The 12,755-nt window shown below is 37.5% G+C and overlaps 1 protein-coding gene across 10 annotated transcripts in view; it reads right to left on the bottom strand.

Annotated features, from left to right (window-relative positions):
* Positions 1–12,755, bottom strand: part of Myo6 (myosin VI) — a 139,270-nt gene that overhangs the window by 39,992 nt on the left and 86,523 nt on the right. For 9 of the 10 annotated variants that reach the window (XM_010617825.3, XM_033756854.1, XM_010617829.3 and 6 more), the window contains exons 14-18: positions 12,234–12,325; positions 4,915–4,987; positions 2,995–3,122; positions 2,793–2,888; positions 2,335–2,508 (exon numbers count right to left, since the gene is read on the bottom strand). In XM_010617825.3, coding sequence (XP_010616127.1) covers positions 2,335–2,508; positions 2,793–2,888; positions 2,995–3,122; positions 4,915–4,987; positions 12,234–12,325 — 563 coding nt within the window. Of the gene's footprint in view, positions 1–1,919; positions 2,012–2,334; positions 2,509–2,792; positions 2,889–2,994; positions 3,123–4,914; positions 4,988–12,233; positions 12,326–12,755 lie in introns of all 10 variants that reach the window. The other variant, XR_004514590.1, reaches the window with a different exon arrangement.

Raw genomic sequence — 12,755 nt, 5'->3', positions numbered from 1 at the left:
CAAGTATTCATATTTATAACAGAATACGGTTTCTAACAAAAAGAATTACTTTTTCTAAAACACTAACAGTGAGAGAAATATGTTTCAATAACCTGAAAATGTCACTATTCAGGAGACAACTTGTTCTCCCACGATGTTGGACAACTCAAGTATTATTACAAATGATAACCTGTTTTGTGTTATTACCTTACATACTTCAAAGTTAATTTGATGAGCAACCAGAAATCACTATTAAGATTTTTATTCTAAACTATTATTTTTAATAGCAGGTATGGCTTTCAAGAGTTCATACAAAAAATATATATATTGTGTATAAGTAATTATAAAGCTTTTAAGGCTCAACACAAGAATCTTTAAATCAGAGGAATTTTATGGACTGGGGATTTAGCTCAGTGGTCCTGCCACCTGCATCAAAAGTACAAGGACTCGAGTTCAATCCCCAGTACCAAAAAAAAAAAAAAAGAAATCAGAGGAATTTTTAAGAATGTTTTGTTTTCATTTATACTGTCTAAAATTCAGGTATATTCTTACCAGCAGTACTACTTTAATATCATAGTAGGAAAATACTTGATGAATTTTTGTATGAATTAATATGTACTTTTTCTTTTTTTTTGAAACTGGATCTATGTTGTACAGAATGAACCCAAACTCCTTGGTTCAAGCAATCCTCATGCCTCAACTTCCCAAGTAGCTGGGAATATAAATGCATACCAATATATCCAGTTAATGCACTATTTGTAAAGCAATCTGTTATCAAATATCTAAATAGGAATGAAGAATAAATCAGAAAAAATATTTATTACTGAGTAAATTAGGAACTCATAATTAATTAATGTAATGTAAACCGGACCTGTAATCCCAGCACTTGGGAGGCTGAGGCAGGAGTATCACTGTGAGTTTGAGACCAGCCTGGGCTATATAGTGAGTTCCAGGTCAGTCTCAACTACATAGTGAGACCCTGTCTCAAAAAAAAAAAAGTAATTAATGTAACTAAAAATTCAGTCACCTAATTTTTTGTAATCTAGCTTTTGGAAATGATTTTTCTTTTTGTACTGCTGGGGATCAAACCCAGGGCCACATGTGTGCTAGGCAAGTGCTCTAACACTGAGCTACATTCCCAGCCCTGGAAATATGATTTTTACCAGGTTCAATCATTTAGAGCACAATTCTATCCAAAAGGATCTGTTTTTACTGCCAGTTACTACTGTATTATTCTGATAAATACTTCCTAACTATATCACTTTTGATAAAGTACATATTTCACAAAGGCAAATACAGTGTTTTATTGTAAATACTACTTTGTGCAAATGTGTAATAAAAGTTCATTCTATTTTTCTTCCATGTGCAGTGTTGTGCTTCTCTGTTCACTAAACTTGTAACATAAGTGTTTCTTTTTCTATACTAAATACTCAAGATTATAACCAATTAGAGTTCATTTTTGATTTTGATTTTCATTCTTCTTGGTGGTACTGGGGATTGAATCCAGGGTCTTCACACTAAGCTGTATCTCCAGCCCTTTTTCTCTTTTCAGGCAGTCTCGCTGCATGACTGAAGCTCCCGAGACCCGCCCCTAGCTTTTGGTCCTCCTGCCTTGGCCTCCCAGAGGGCTGGGACTGCGGGCGTGGCCCTGGGTAACAATGTCTTATCAGATTTCAAGGGATAAATTCCTAACCCTAAATTAATAAATGAATATACCCTAATGTTAAATAAACCACTTGAAGAGTTTGCCACGTGGGAGCACCTATCTTTTAAGGAATTACCGAAAGCTTTAATTGAGTTTTAGTGTCAAATGCATGCCGATGATGCTACTGTGAGAGGAAATGCGTTGCAAACGAAGCACAAATGGAATCATTAACTCAAACGGCTCTTTGTGACATGGCAGCCACTCTAGGAAAGGAGTCCATGGAGGCGATCATTACCTGAAGGCCCTGGCTGTGCCTGCTTTTCCTCTCAACTCAACTAGTCCTCTCTAGCCATCCCGAACTGGCCTACCGCAGCTAAAACAAGACTGCTGAATGAGGAAAGAAACAGAAAACATGTGGGAAAGAGAAGGCACAAAGGCCAACCAGACAGTATGCAGAAGCAAGGTCATTAGGAGAAGCAACCAGATACATTATGCACCAGAAAGAACACATTCAGGGAATTACAATCTCTTCTACATATTCAGCGACTGGGCTCTGGTGGTAGTTTACACACAAGAAACGACAGCACAAGGTCTGCTCTTGAAGCTCACCTGGGGGATTTCTGACAGTGAGCGATCTACATTATCCAGTTTAGAATAGAAAAGAACATGTCTTATTTTAAATACAGTTAAAATGTTTTCAAAATAAATACCTTAAACTTGTTTCCCACACTGATGAAGCTAAGTTTTCCTGCTTTTTGTTTAGTGTCTTTGTTATTATTTGTGGATGATTCAAATAACTCCCGTATAAACTTATCCCTGGACTCACATATTAAGGACTCAAGGGACATATGTAAAGCATCATTATTTTTCTCCACAAACTGGGTCTGAAAAATAAATCAAATAGAATGTTTCAGTCCATCTTGTGACACACACCCCCAACTCCGCGCGTCCAGTGGTCCTTTCTGTGATCTGTGGCAACGGAAACACGCTCTCTGCGCCATCCAGTTCAGCTGCCAGGACCTGAAATGTGCCTGCTGCACTGAAGAACAGACTCTTGCATCTTATTAAACTTCAATTTAAACAGCTACTCTGAATCAGCCAGAGCTAGCGCCTCGGACAGTACAGCTTCAACTTTGAAGGGTTTTCTCCCTAAAAAGGACACACTCACTGTTTCGTAGCACACGGCCCCTGCAAAGTGCCTGATGATAAAGCCTTCATCATCTCTGAGATTCCTATGAACTGCCAGCTTGGATTTCCTGGGAATCTGAAAAACCGGACATACAGGCATTATTAAATCCTCAAAATCAGACTTCCTAACATTCCTTCAGACAACACTTGAGGTGTAAAATACTTCGGATCAGAAAGCTCACAGTGAGTCGGAAATGGTCCTTGTGCTTCTGGTGAACTGCTGATGTGAAGTGCTGGTCACTTGGCTGGGGAAGGCGATTTTCTTCATCCAAAATATCGAGTATTCCCACTAATTTCGCCTCAATTAAATCTATTTTAAAAAGTAAAGACGAATTCATGATAGGGTAAAAACATTTTAAAGATACAGTGAACAATTTGCTGATTTGCCCACATTTCAATGGAACAGATAATTCTGAAATATTTTATCCATGGCTATCGGGAACAGATGGATTTTTCTTTGAAACCTGACCATTTGTTAAAAGGTAGTATCATAGTTTTAATGTAGGTTTTAGGAAAACAATTCCATGCAGAAAGCAACTAACATAATAACAATTCCATTTGTAAAGTAGAATAAAAGGCTAAGGAATCAGAAATTCCCCCCTTCAGAGATGGCATCTATATTCAAATTGAAATAAACTACAGTGACTCTAGTGCTTTTAAGCAAGACTTTTCAATATGCACACGTTTTTTTAGACCAGTGTCTTGCTGCTGCCCTTTTTGTCCTGAGGTCCTGGCCCCCAGTGATCCAGACCTGCAGCGTCTGGGACACGGATGTGCACCACTGCTCCCCTAGAAGCACGTTTTCCTGTTCCTTTGATTGGTGTTTAGATTTCCCATCTGTCCAAAACAACTTTAAAACCTCTTAAATGTGGTATGTAAAACTGTTGAGTGTGGCTGAGCTCTAAGGCACAGCAAGAGAAGTTAAGATTCTTACTGCACTGACCAGAAAAGGTTGCTTCTTGAGCTATTAATGGCTGTGGGGAGGAGGTGGCCCAGCGGTGAGTGAGCTGTGATGGGGGGGCTGCAGGGCAAACAGAGGGAAGGAGCTGCAACCAATCAGCAGGCCCAGCGTGAAAGGCACAGAGGTGAGGAGGGCGCGGTGGCTGAGGGATGCCAGGGAGATGTGACCGCGCTTCTGTCCACTTCCTGTCTGCCCGGGGTATACCCACCAGTGCTGTTTACGCTACAGCATTCATTTGGGTAAGAAAGAAGTCGTTTCTGTTTAGAAATTACACCAATAATTGTTTTTATATTCTTTTTCACACTTAGTCTGATTTGCTTCAGCTTCAAAAAGCATGTTTCTGTAAAATTAAACAAGCACTAGCAGCCAGCTGCACTTTCCTCAACAGGAACTGGATTAAAGGTTGTACTGATGTGATGTCAATGTGCTGTACACAGTGTAGCACACAAGTTCTTGTCTGCATTGTTAATGGGGTTTCCGAAATAAGGCTTGCGGCGTCCGGGATTTGGCTCAGTGGTTCTGCCACCTGCCTCGCAAGTGCAAGGTCCCGAGTTCGATCCCCGGTACCAAAAAAAAGCTTGTGCAACAGCTGATTTAGAGGTGAAGTGGAAAAGGAAAAGAAGACTGAAGGCTGCTGGAAAGAGAGGGGTTTCTTTAGCACTCAAAGAGAACAGCGGCCCTATCCTCCTGCTGCTGCCCTGTCGCATCTAGAAATGACATGGGACCTGCTGACAGCAACCTGCCACCAGGGAGTGGGCGCTGCTAGCATTCAGAGATTAACAGAATCCCAGGAATCCCAGGCAAGCCCCTCCCCCACCGCAGCCAGGCCTAAGTGTGGGCTTCATCACATGACCGGTCCATCAGCTGCAGAGCAACTAAATGTCCTTCTTACTGGCTTATATGTTAGCTTTTTAGGTAGGAAAAACACACACCATAATAAACAGAAGAAAAAATTTTTTTTAATTTTCAACAAAGCTGAATTTCATGCCTTGGCTTTGAAGCAGTACAAAAGCAGTAAACCTCAAATACGGCAGTTTTCATAGTTTCCTAGTAACCTCAATCTCAGAGCACAGAAAAATTACTAATAAGCACATTTACTGCATCTTCCCATACTCCTCACAGGTGTAATAAAAATACATACCTATGCAGTCCTGATTATCCACATAATGCACTTCATTAACACCTAAACCTTCTTTTTGATACAGTTCTTGTTCCTAGAATATAAAATAATCATAACTATAGATACAGAATTATATTAAATCAAGTCAATGTTTTGTGCACAATCATTTGTGCCATTTTTTGCCATCGTAACAATTAGTAGTGAAAATGCAAAGATTTATACCAACTAACATACATGCTTTCCAAAGATAGAATAAATTTTGAACATTTGCAGACAGGCATTAATATCACAGAAATGACAATGACCTGCCAATGGGTGCTGGAACCTATATAGTGATATAACATATGTAAGGCATAAATCATCTGTGGGAAAGTACAGAAGTTTTAAGAATAATATATAAGTGAAAATTGCTCACTAGAAGTAACCCTAGTGTCTTCTGAAATTTTCTGAAAAAAGTTTTATCCTGTCCATTAAAACCCAATCTGGGGGGCTGGGGATTTAACTTAGTGGGGCCACCCCCTGCCTTGCAAGGGCAGGTCCCAAATTCAATCCCCTGTACCAAACTCAAAACAAAACAAAAACCAATCTGGAGCCAGGGATATAGCTCAGTGGTGCTACCATCTGCCTCACAAGCACAAGGTCCTGAGATCAATCCCGGTACAACAAAAAATAAATTAACTAATTAAAATCTGAATTTAAAATTCACATTTACATTAAAGGATTGTTACAAAAGTAAATCAAAATCATAATGGTATCTTCTCTTTATACAGCTCCTGTTTCTGTGTAAAGCTTCTTGCTGGATTGGCGTGGAAAGGAAGGATTAGGGTACTTTAAAAGCAGGGGATGAATGTAAAATTTCATCTGGTAATGGAAGGACTAATGTGAATGACTGGATGAAACATTCTCAGAGAGACTATCTTGCTGATAAACATTTATTTCACCTGTTCTGTTTATGACAGAAGTGGTTTACCCTTAGCATATAAATAAAATGAACAAAAGCTGAAGTGTGCTGGGAAGCCCACAAAGACAAAAATATAATAAAATTGTGGGAAGACAGATGGAACAGGAAAAGAAAAGAATACAGTGAAAGAACTCAGAAGATAGCAGTACAAACACAAAGTAAGTACAAGGATATTTGGAGGAAATACTGGAGAATTCAGTTTGGAAGGTAAAAATGAGCCTAATCACAAATCATCTGATCCAAAGCTACCTCTATTTTTATTCCATTCTAAATAACTATACAGGAACTTTCTTAGTTTTGGTATCTGGAGAGTTCGTCATGCCAATAGGTATTTCCTACAAAGCAGGGTGGCAGGAAGCTCTTCACTGAACTAGAGATACTGAGCGACCAATGACAGACCATTCACAGGCAGGTGGCAACCAGACAGCATGGCAGGGAAAGTACTGGTCAGAGGCACCCAGGCCAGGGGTGTGTGGAGTCCCCTGACTTGGCAATTTCACTGCTGCAAGACAGAGAAGGTAAGCAGGCAGCCAAATTAGCAGAAACAAACACCTGGAAGCAGGAAGGAGAGAGGTCCATGTCAGAGATGAAAGTAGAAAATTACTTAGCAGTGGAAGAAGTGAAGTTATCCAGAATCAGAAGGAGAAACAAGCCAACCTTCAAGTGTAGTAAAAGGCACCATCAAAAAAAAAAAAAAATCACAGATGTTTACTTGTAAGAGGAGACCATCAGATTTCTTATTAGGTCTCCAAATTTCCCTGAATCATTAACACTTCCAGGGCATCCCTGATTCCCTAGGCTACCTGACATTATGCCCCCTGAATCCAGGTAACTGCACCATGTCTCTCTGTCATGAAATTTAAAATGACTCAATGCGGATCTTAAATGTAAACTACAGTAGCTTTTCTACCCTACGTATCTTCAACCCTCAGGACAAAGGCAATAGAAAACATGGCAAAGCATGAGAAAGCAAGGCAACAACAATAAAAAAAAAACAAAAAACTTAAATCCCCAAAAGCTGGTCACACAGGAATTAAAGTAAGTTACAGGCAAAGAACTAAAAAAATCAAATGATTATAGTAATTTTTAAAAAAGCCCATAAGCAAATTCATAAACTATTCAGTGAGCTTAAATAAAATTTAAATAACAATTAAGAATTTAATTAATAAAATGTTCAGAGAGCTTAAAAAAGAAACATAAGCTGGTTGAGGTAAAACAGTACAAAATGTGAACGGTCATTTTGTAAAGAATTAGAAATTATGGAAAGAAATCAAGTAAAAAGTATGGGTTTGCTCAATGTGAAGACAGTGTCAGCACTTGAAGACAAGATTGATTCTGTAGAACATATAATCAGTAATACCCTAAAAATATGATACCCAGGAAGCTGGATCTAACAGCTGTGAGACAATTCAAAAGAAACAAACATAAGAATTACAGGAATAAAGGAAAATTAGAAGACATTAAAGGAAATTAGAAGAACAGGTATAAAAACGTATTCACTGAAATAATGGCAGGAAAATGTTCAAATTTCAGGAAAAGAATTCATAATTCAAGTGTAAGAGGCACAACCAAATAGCCACAACCAAAAGAAGCAGCTCTCCGTAACACATCATAATCAAAATTTCAGAAATTCAACTGAAGAAAGAGTACTAAAAGCTGTTAAGAGAAAAACAGCATGTAATGTCAAGGCAAGACTATCAGAATAACTGAAGATTTCTCAGCATGAACCTTAAGGGTCAAGAGAGCTTTCAGTGAAGTTTTTCAAGCCCTAAAAGAAAGTAACTGTCAACCCAGACTTCTATATCCGACAAAATTAGTGTTCAAATCTGATGAAGAAATAGAGTTACAATGACAGAGAAATGCTAAAGAAATTCATGAGCCCTAAATCAGCATTGCAGAAAATATTTAAAGGCAACCAAGACAGCGCTAGGAAGACCACTAGCAGCAAAGAGCCCAAAGAAAAGTATATACCTGATGAGGAGAGCGTAAACAAAAGGGAGAAAATACAGGAATAAGTACTGGAAAAATAATGTAATAAGAGGCTTCATTAAATACAATAATAACTCTCAATGTTAATGGACTTAATTCTGTAATCAAAAGACACAGACTGGCAGGTCAGATTTAAAAAAAGAAAAAAAAAAAACCCAACCATCCATTGCCTGAAAGAGGCACACCGCATCCTCAAAGAAACACACAGACTAAAAGGGAAAGCATGGAAAACTAGAGCCTGAATGTAAACAGGGACAACCATCTTCTTTATAGATACAGCAGACTTCAAATGAAATCTCATCAGAAGAGACAAGATACACACTAGTAAGGAGAACAATTCAACAGGAAGAGATAACAATTGTAATCACCCATACACCAGATGTCAGTACATCCAATCTCATAAAACAGAAACTGCTGGACATAAAAGTACAGACATCGATACAGTCAAATCAAGAAGGCTTCAATACTCAACTATCACACATATACAGGTCAACATGACAAAAAAATTCAAATTAAACACACCACTGAACAAATGAACTTAACAAATTTCTACACAGAGCGTTTCATCCAACAATAAGACACATTTTTCTCAGCAGTACACAGAACTTGTTCAAAAGACTGCTTAAATACAAAACAACTGAAATAATCCCCTGCAAACCACTGGATCACAGAGGAGTAAAGCTAGAAATCAATAGCAAAGCAATCACAGAAAGTACACAAACACATAGAGATTAAATAATATATTATTAAATAATCAATGGGTCACAGAAGAAATTGGGGAAGAAATTAAAAAGCTGAGAGAATCAAATGACAATGGAATCCTCTGAGACACAATGAAAGCTGTTCTAAGAAGGGAACAGCAGTGTATGCACCTATTAAAAGAACAGAGTGATCCCAAATAACCTAATCCTGCAAATCAACAACAATCCAAATCTGAAACTAAAAAAAAGGAAAGAAAATATAATGATCAGAGAAAAAAAATGGATGAATCTGAGACAAAAGAAAAAAAATTTTAAAGATCAATGAATCCAAAAGTTGGTTCTTTGAAAAAATAAACAAGAAAAGCACAGGACTTGATGCATTCACTACAGAATTTTACCAGAACTTCAGGGAAGACCTAATGCTAATATTTCTCCAACTCTTCCATGAACATAAAAATGAAGGAGCACTACCAAACTCACTGCTGTAAACTAGCGTTATCCTGATACAAATCCAGACGAGGACTTACCAAAACAAAACAAAACTAAACTAAACTAAACTACAGGTCAATCTCTTTATGAACATAGGTACAGTAATCTTCAACATGATACTGGCAAATAAAATGCAACAAATCATTAAAAAGACCATACCACTTGATGGAGTAGACTTCATCCCAGGGTTCCAAGGATGGTTGGACATACATAAATTGATAAACATAACACATCATTTAAATAGAAGCAAGGACAAAATTCACATAATCATCTCAATACTAGATGCAAAAAAGGCCTTTGACAAAATCCAACATCCACTCATGATAAAACCCTGAAGAAAATAGTTATAGAAGTGCCTTGTCTCCATCTAATAAAAGCCACTTATGACAAACCTACCAACATAATATTAAGTGGGCAAAAACTGAAAGCTCTTCCTCTAAAATCTGAAACAAGACAAGGATGTTCACTGTCATCACTCCTGTTCAATACAGTACTCAAAACTGTAGCAAGACCAATCAGTCAAAAGAAAGAAATGAAAGGAATATGTATAGGAAAGGAAGAAATCAAATTAGCCTTATTCACAGATGATATGATCCTTTGCTAAAGACTCAAAAAATTTTCACCAAAAGACTCCTACAACTGTAACAAATCCAACAAGCACCAGGATATAAATCAACACACAAAAATCAATAACATTCCTATACACCAATAAAGAAATCAGGTAAAAAATACCATTCACAATAGCTTCAAGAAAAATCACTAGCAATTAACCTAACAAAGAAAATGAAAGAACTCTATCTTTTAAAAGAGAACTCTGAAAAATAAAAAGAGATCAGAAAATGAAAAGATATCCCCACATCTTCAAAACTAATAATGCAACCCCAATCAAATAACAGCCTCATCAGAAAACCAGAAAACAAAAACAGTACTAAAATATATGGAACCAATAATCACCAAAACAATCCTGAGCAACAAGAGCAAAGCAGGAGGCACCACAATCCCAGATTCCAAAAAAAAAAAAAAAAAGCACGATACTACCATAAAACAGACATAGATCAATGAAACAGAATGGAGGATGCAAAATCAACCCAAGGCATATTTACCATGTTATCTTTAAGGGGTCAAAAATATACCATGGACAGAAGATAGTCTATTCACCAAAGAGTACTGGGAAAAGTGGTTCTCCACATGCAGAAAAAATTAGTCAAGGCTCATATCTCTCACCCTGTACTAAAACTGAATCAAAATGAATTAAAGACCTGGATTATGAAACAGAAATCATACTAAAACAGAAACACTGAATCTGTGGAAAAATAAAATGTGTCAAACTCTTGAAGATGTGAGTAACAGCAAGGACTTTGGGAACGGAACCTCAATTGCACAAGAAATGACATCAAAGAATCAAGAAATGAGATTATATCAAGTTAAAAATCTTCTGCACCACAAGGGAAACAACCAACAGAGTAAAAAGCCAATCTACAGAATTGGGAAAAATTTGTCCCCTATTCCTTGGATAAAAAGCTAACATCTAGAATATACAAAGAACTCAAATAATTAGACCCTCCAAAAATAAAAGACCCAACCAAAAAATGAGCCACTGAAATGAGTAAGATGACTTCTTCAAAAGAAAAGTACAAATGACTAATAAGTCATGAAGAAATACTGAACATCTTTGGCCGTTAAAGAAATGCAAAAGAAAATACTGAAATTCTATCTTAGAAAGAAAAGCTATCTACAAGATCTCGAATTTTGTATTGTTTTGTTTTCTGAGACAGAATCTCACTATGTAGGCCCAGCTGGTCATGGAACTTGAGTCCCTCCTGCCTCAGCTTCCCAAGTGCTACAATTACAGATATATGTCACTACACCCAGCATACACTTTGAGACCATAATGACAAGCCAAATACATCAAACACACAAGCCTAACTATCATACGACCTCTCTTAACATGAGAAACCTACAGTATAACTAATTTAAAGAATAAAAGAAAAGACAGATGAAACAGGGAGATAGATCTTTTGTAAATGGAACAGCATCTAGAGATGCGGCAGGTTAAAAACAATTAAGATATTTTCAGGTACATGTACCTACTCCCGACAATGAATTTAATCATTACCTATTACAAATGTACTTTAAAAAAAAAGAACTTAAAAAACAACAAATGCTAGCAAGATTGTGGGGAAAATGAAACTCTTCTACATTTCTGGTAGAAATGTAAACTAGTGCAACCACTATGTAAATCAGTATGAAGATTCCTCAAAAAACAAACAATAGAAATTCCATTTGCTATGTATTCTACCGAAAGAGTTAAGTCCTCACATTACTATGATGTATGTGTATGTTTACCAAAACACAATTCATAACAGATACACCCTGGAAGTGGCCTGTAGCCTGGCCATCAACAGATGAATGGATAGAGAAAATGTGCTGTTGAGATACAACGGGCATAAAGAAGAATAAATTCAAGCCAGCTGTAGGAAAACGATGCAGTTTGAGAACCATAATGCTAAATGAAATAAATCAGACGCACAAGGTTAAATGTTGCACAGTTTCATTTATTTATTTGTTTGTTTGTTTATTTATTTTTGGTACTGGGGATCGAACTCAGGTCCTTGTGCTTGCAAGGCAGGCGCTGAAACCACTGAGCTAAATCCCCAGCCCGCACAGTTTCTCTTATTATGAGAAACTCAAAGTATAAATAATTTAAAGTGCAAAACAAGACAGATCATAATAATAGATATTGAGAAATGGGAATGTTCAAATAAGAAGGAGAACAAAGGAAAGGGGGAGAAAGGAACAAGAAAAAAAGAATAGAAGTAAAAATGGAAACAAAGCTTTTATAAGTAAGGAGGGGAAGATGGGTTGAAGGGAGGGGAGGGGAATGGAACAAAGCAGCAGCAAGATATACACTGTACAGGTAAAAATTCCCTAGGATGAATGTGATATTGTACATATCTAAACTGTACCAATAAAATTAAGATGAAGAACACAGGACAGAGGGAGGCAGACTCTGGAGATGCGGAGGGGGCTCGGGACGAGGGGGGACAGGAGGGCAGGAAACAGGAGGAGAGGTGACAGTCAGAGCGCACTGCATACACATCTTGACACCCGCAATAAGGTGACTTATATATTGCAGACACTAACAAAAAAGCTGAAAATAACAATACAACTATGAAAACATAGATTAGAACGGCAATTACCTCCTTCAGAATCCTTTCATTAAAAAATTGTTGCAGTTTTTCATTGCAGTAGTTGATACAAAACTGTTCAAAACTGTTATGTTCAAAGTACTCTGAAAACAAAATCAGAACCAAGGTCAGTATCACCAGAGCAAATTCATATAAATTATCTTAGAACAAAATACTATTGTAGCAATGAAAATTTAAGATTAGGCTGAAGAACATATGCAATTGTTCTATACTCCCCAAATATTCTTATTTCAGGACAAATTCTGCTAGGCATTAAGTATTAAAAACACCTTGTTCTAGGAGAGCCACGCCTTCTTCCGGCCCGGCAGCCATCGCTCTGGCGCCGGGAAGGTAGCTGTGCAGGCCCCTGAACCCCTTAACCCACACCCCCCACCTGCACTCTCAGACCTCCTGACTGTGCAAGTCATCAAGGGTATTTTTCTGAGTTCCCAACTTTGAACATCTTTAAAGAAAGGGTGTGGGAAACCTGTAATAGAACGTTGTGGAGTTCAACCATTTAGAAGGCTGGGGAAC

Source organism: Fukomys damarensis, unplaced genomic scaffold (genome assembly GCF_012274545.1).
Source record: "Fukomys damarensis isolate Sample0158 unplaced genomic scaffold, DMR_v1.0_HiC HiC_scaffold_27, whole genome shotgun sequence".
NCBI lineage: Eukaryota > Metazoa > Chordata > Mammalia > Rodentia > Bathyergidae > Fukomys > Fukomys damarensis.
The sequence above is the reverse complement of the archived record's forward strand: the minus strand, read 5'-3'. Positions and strand labels throughout refer to the sequence as shown.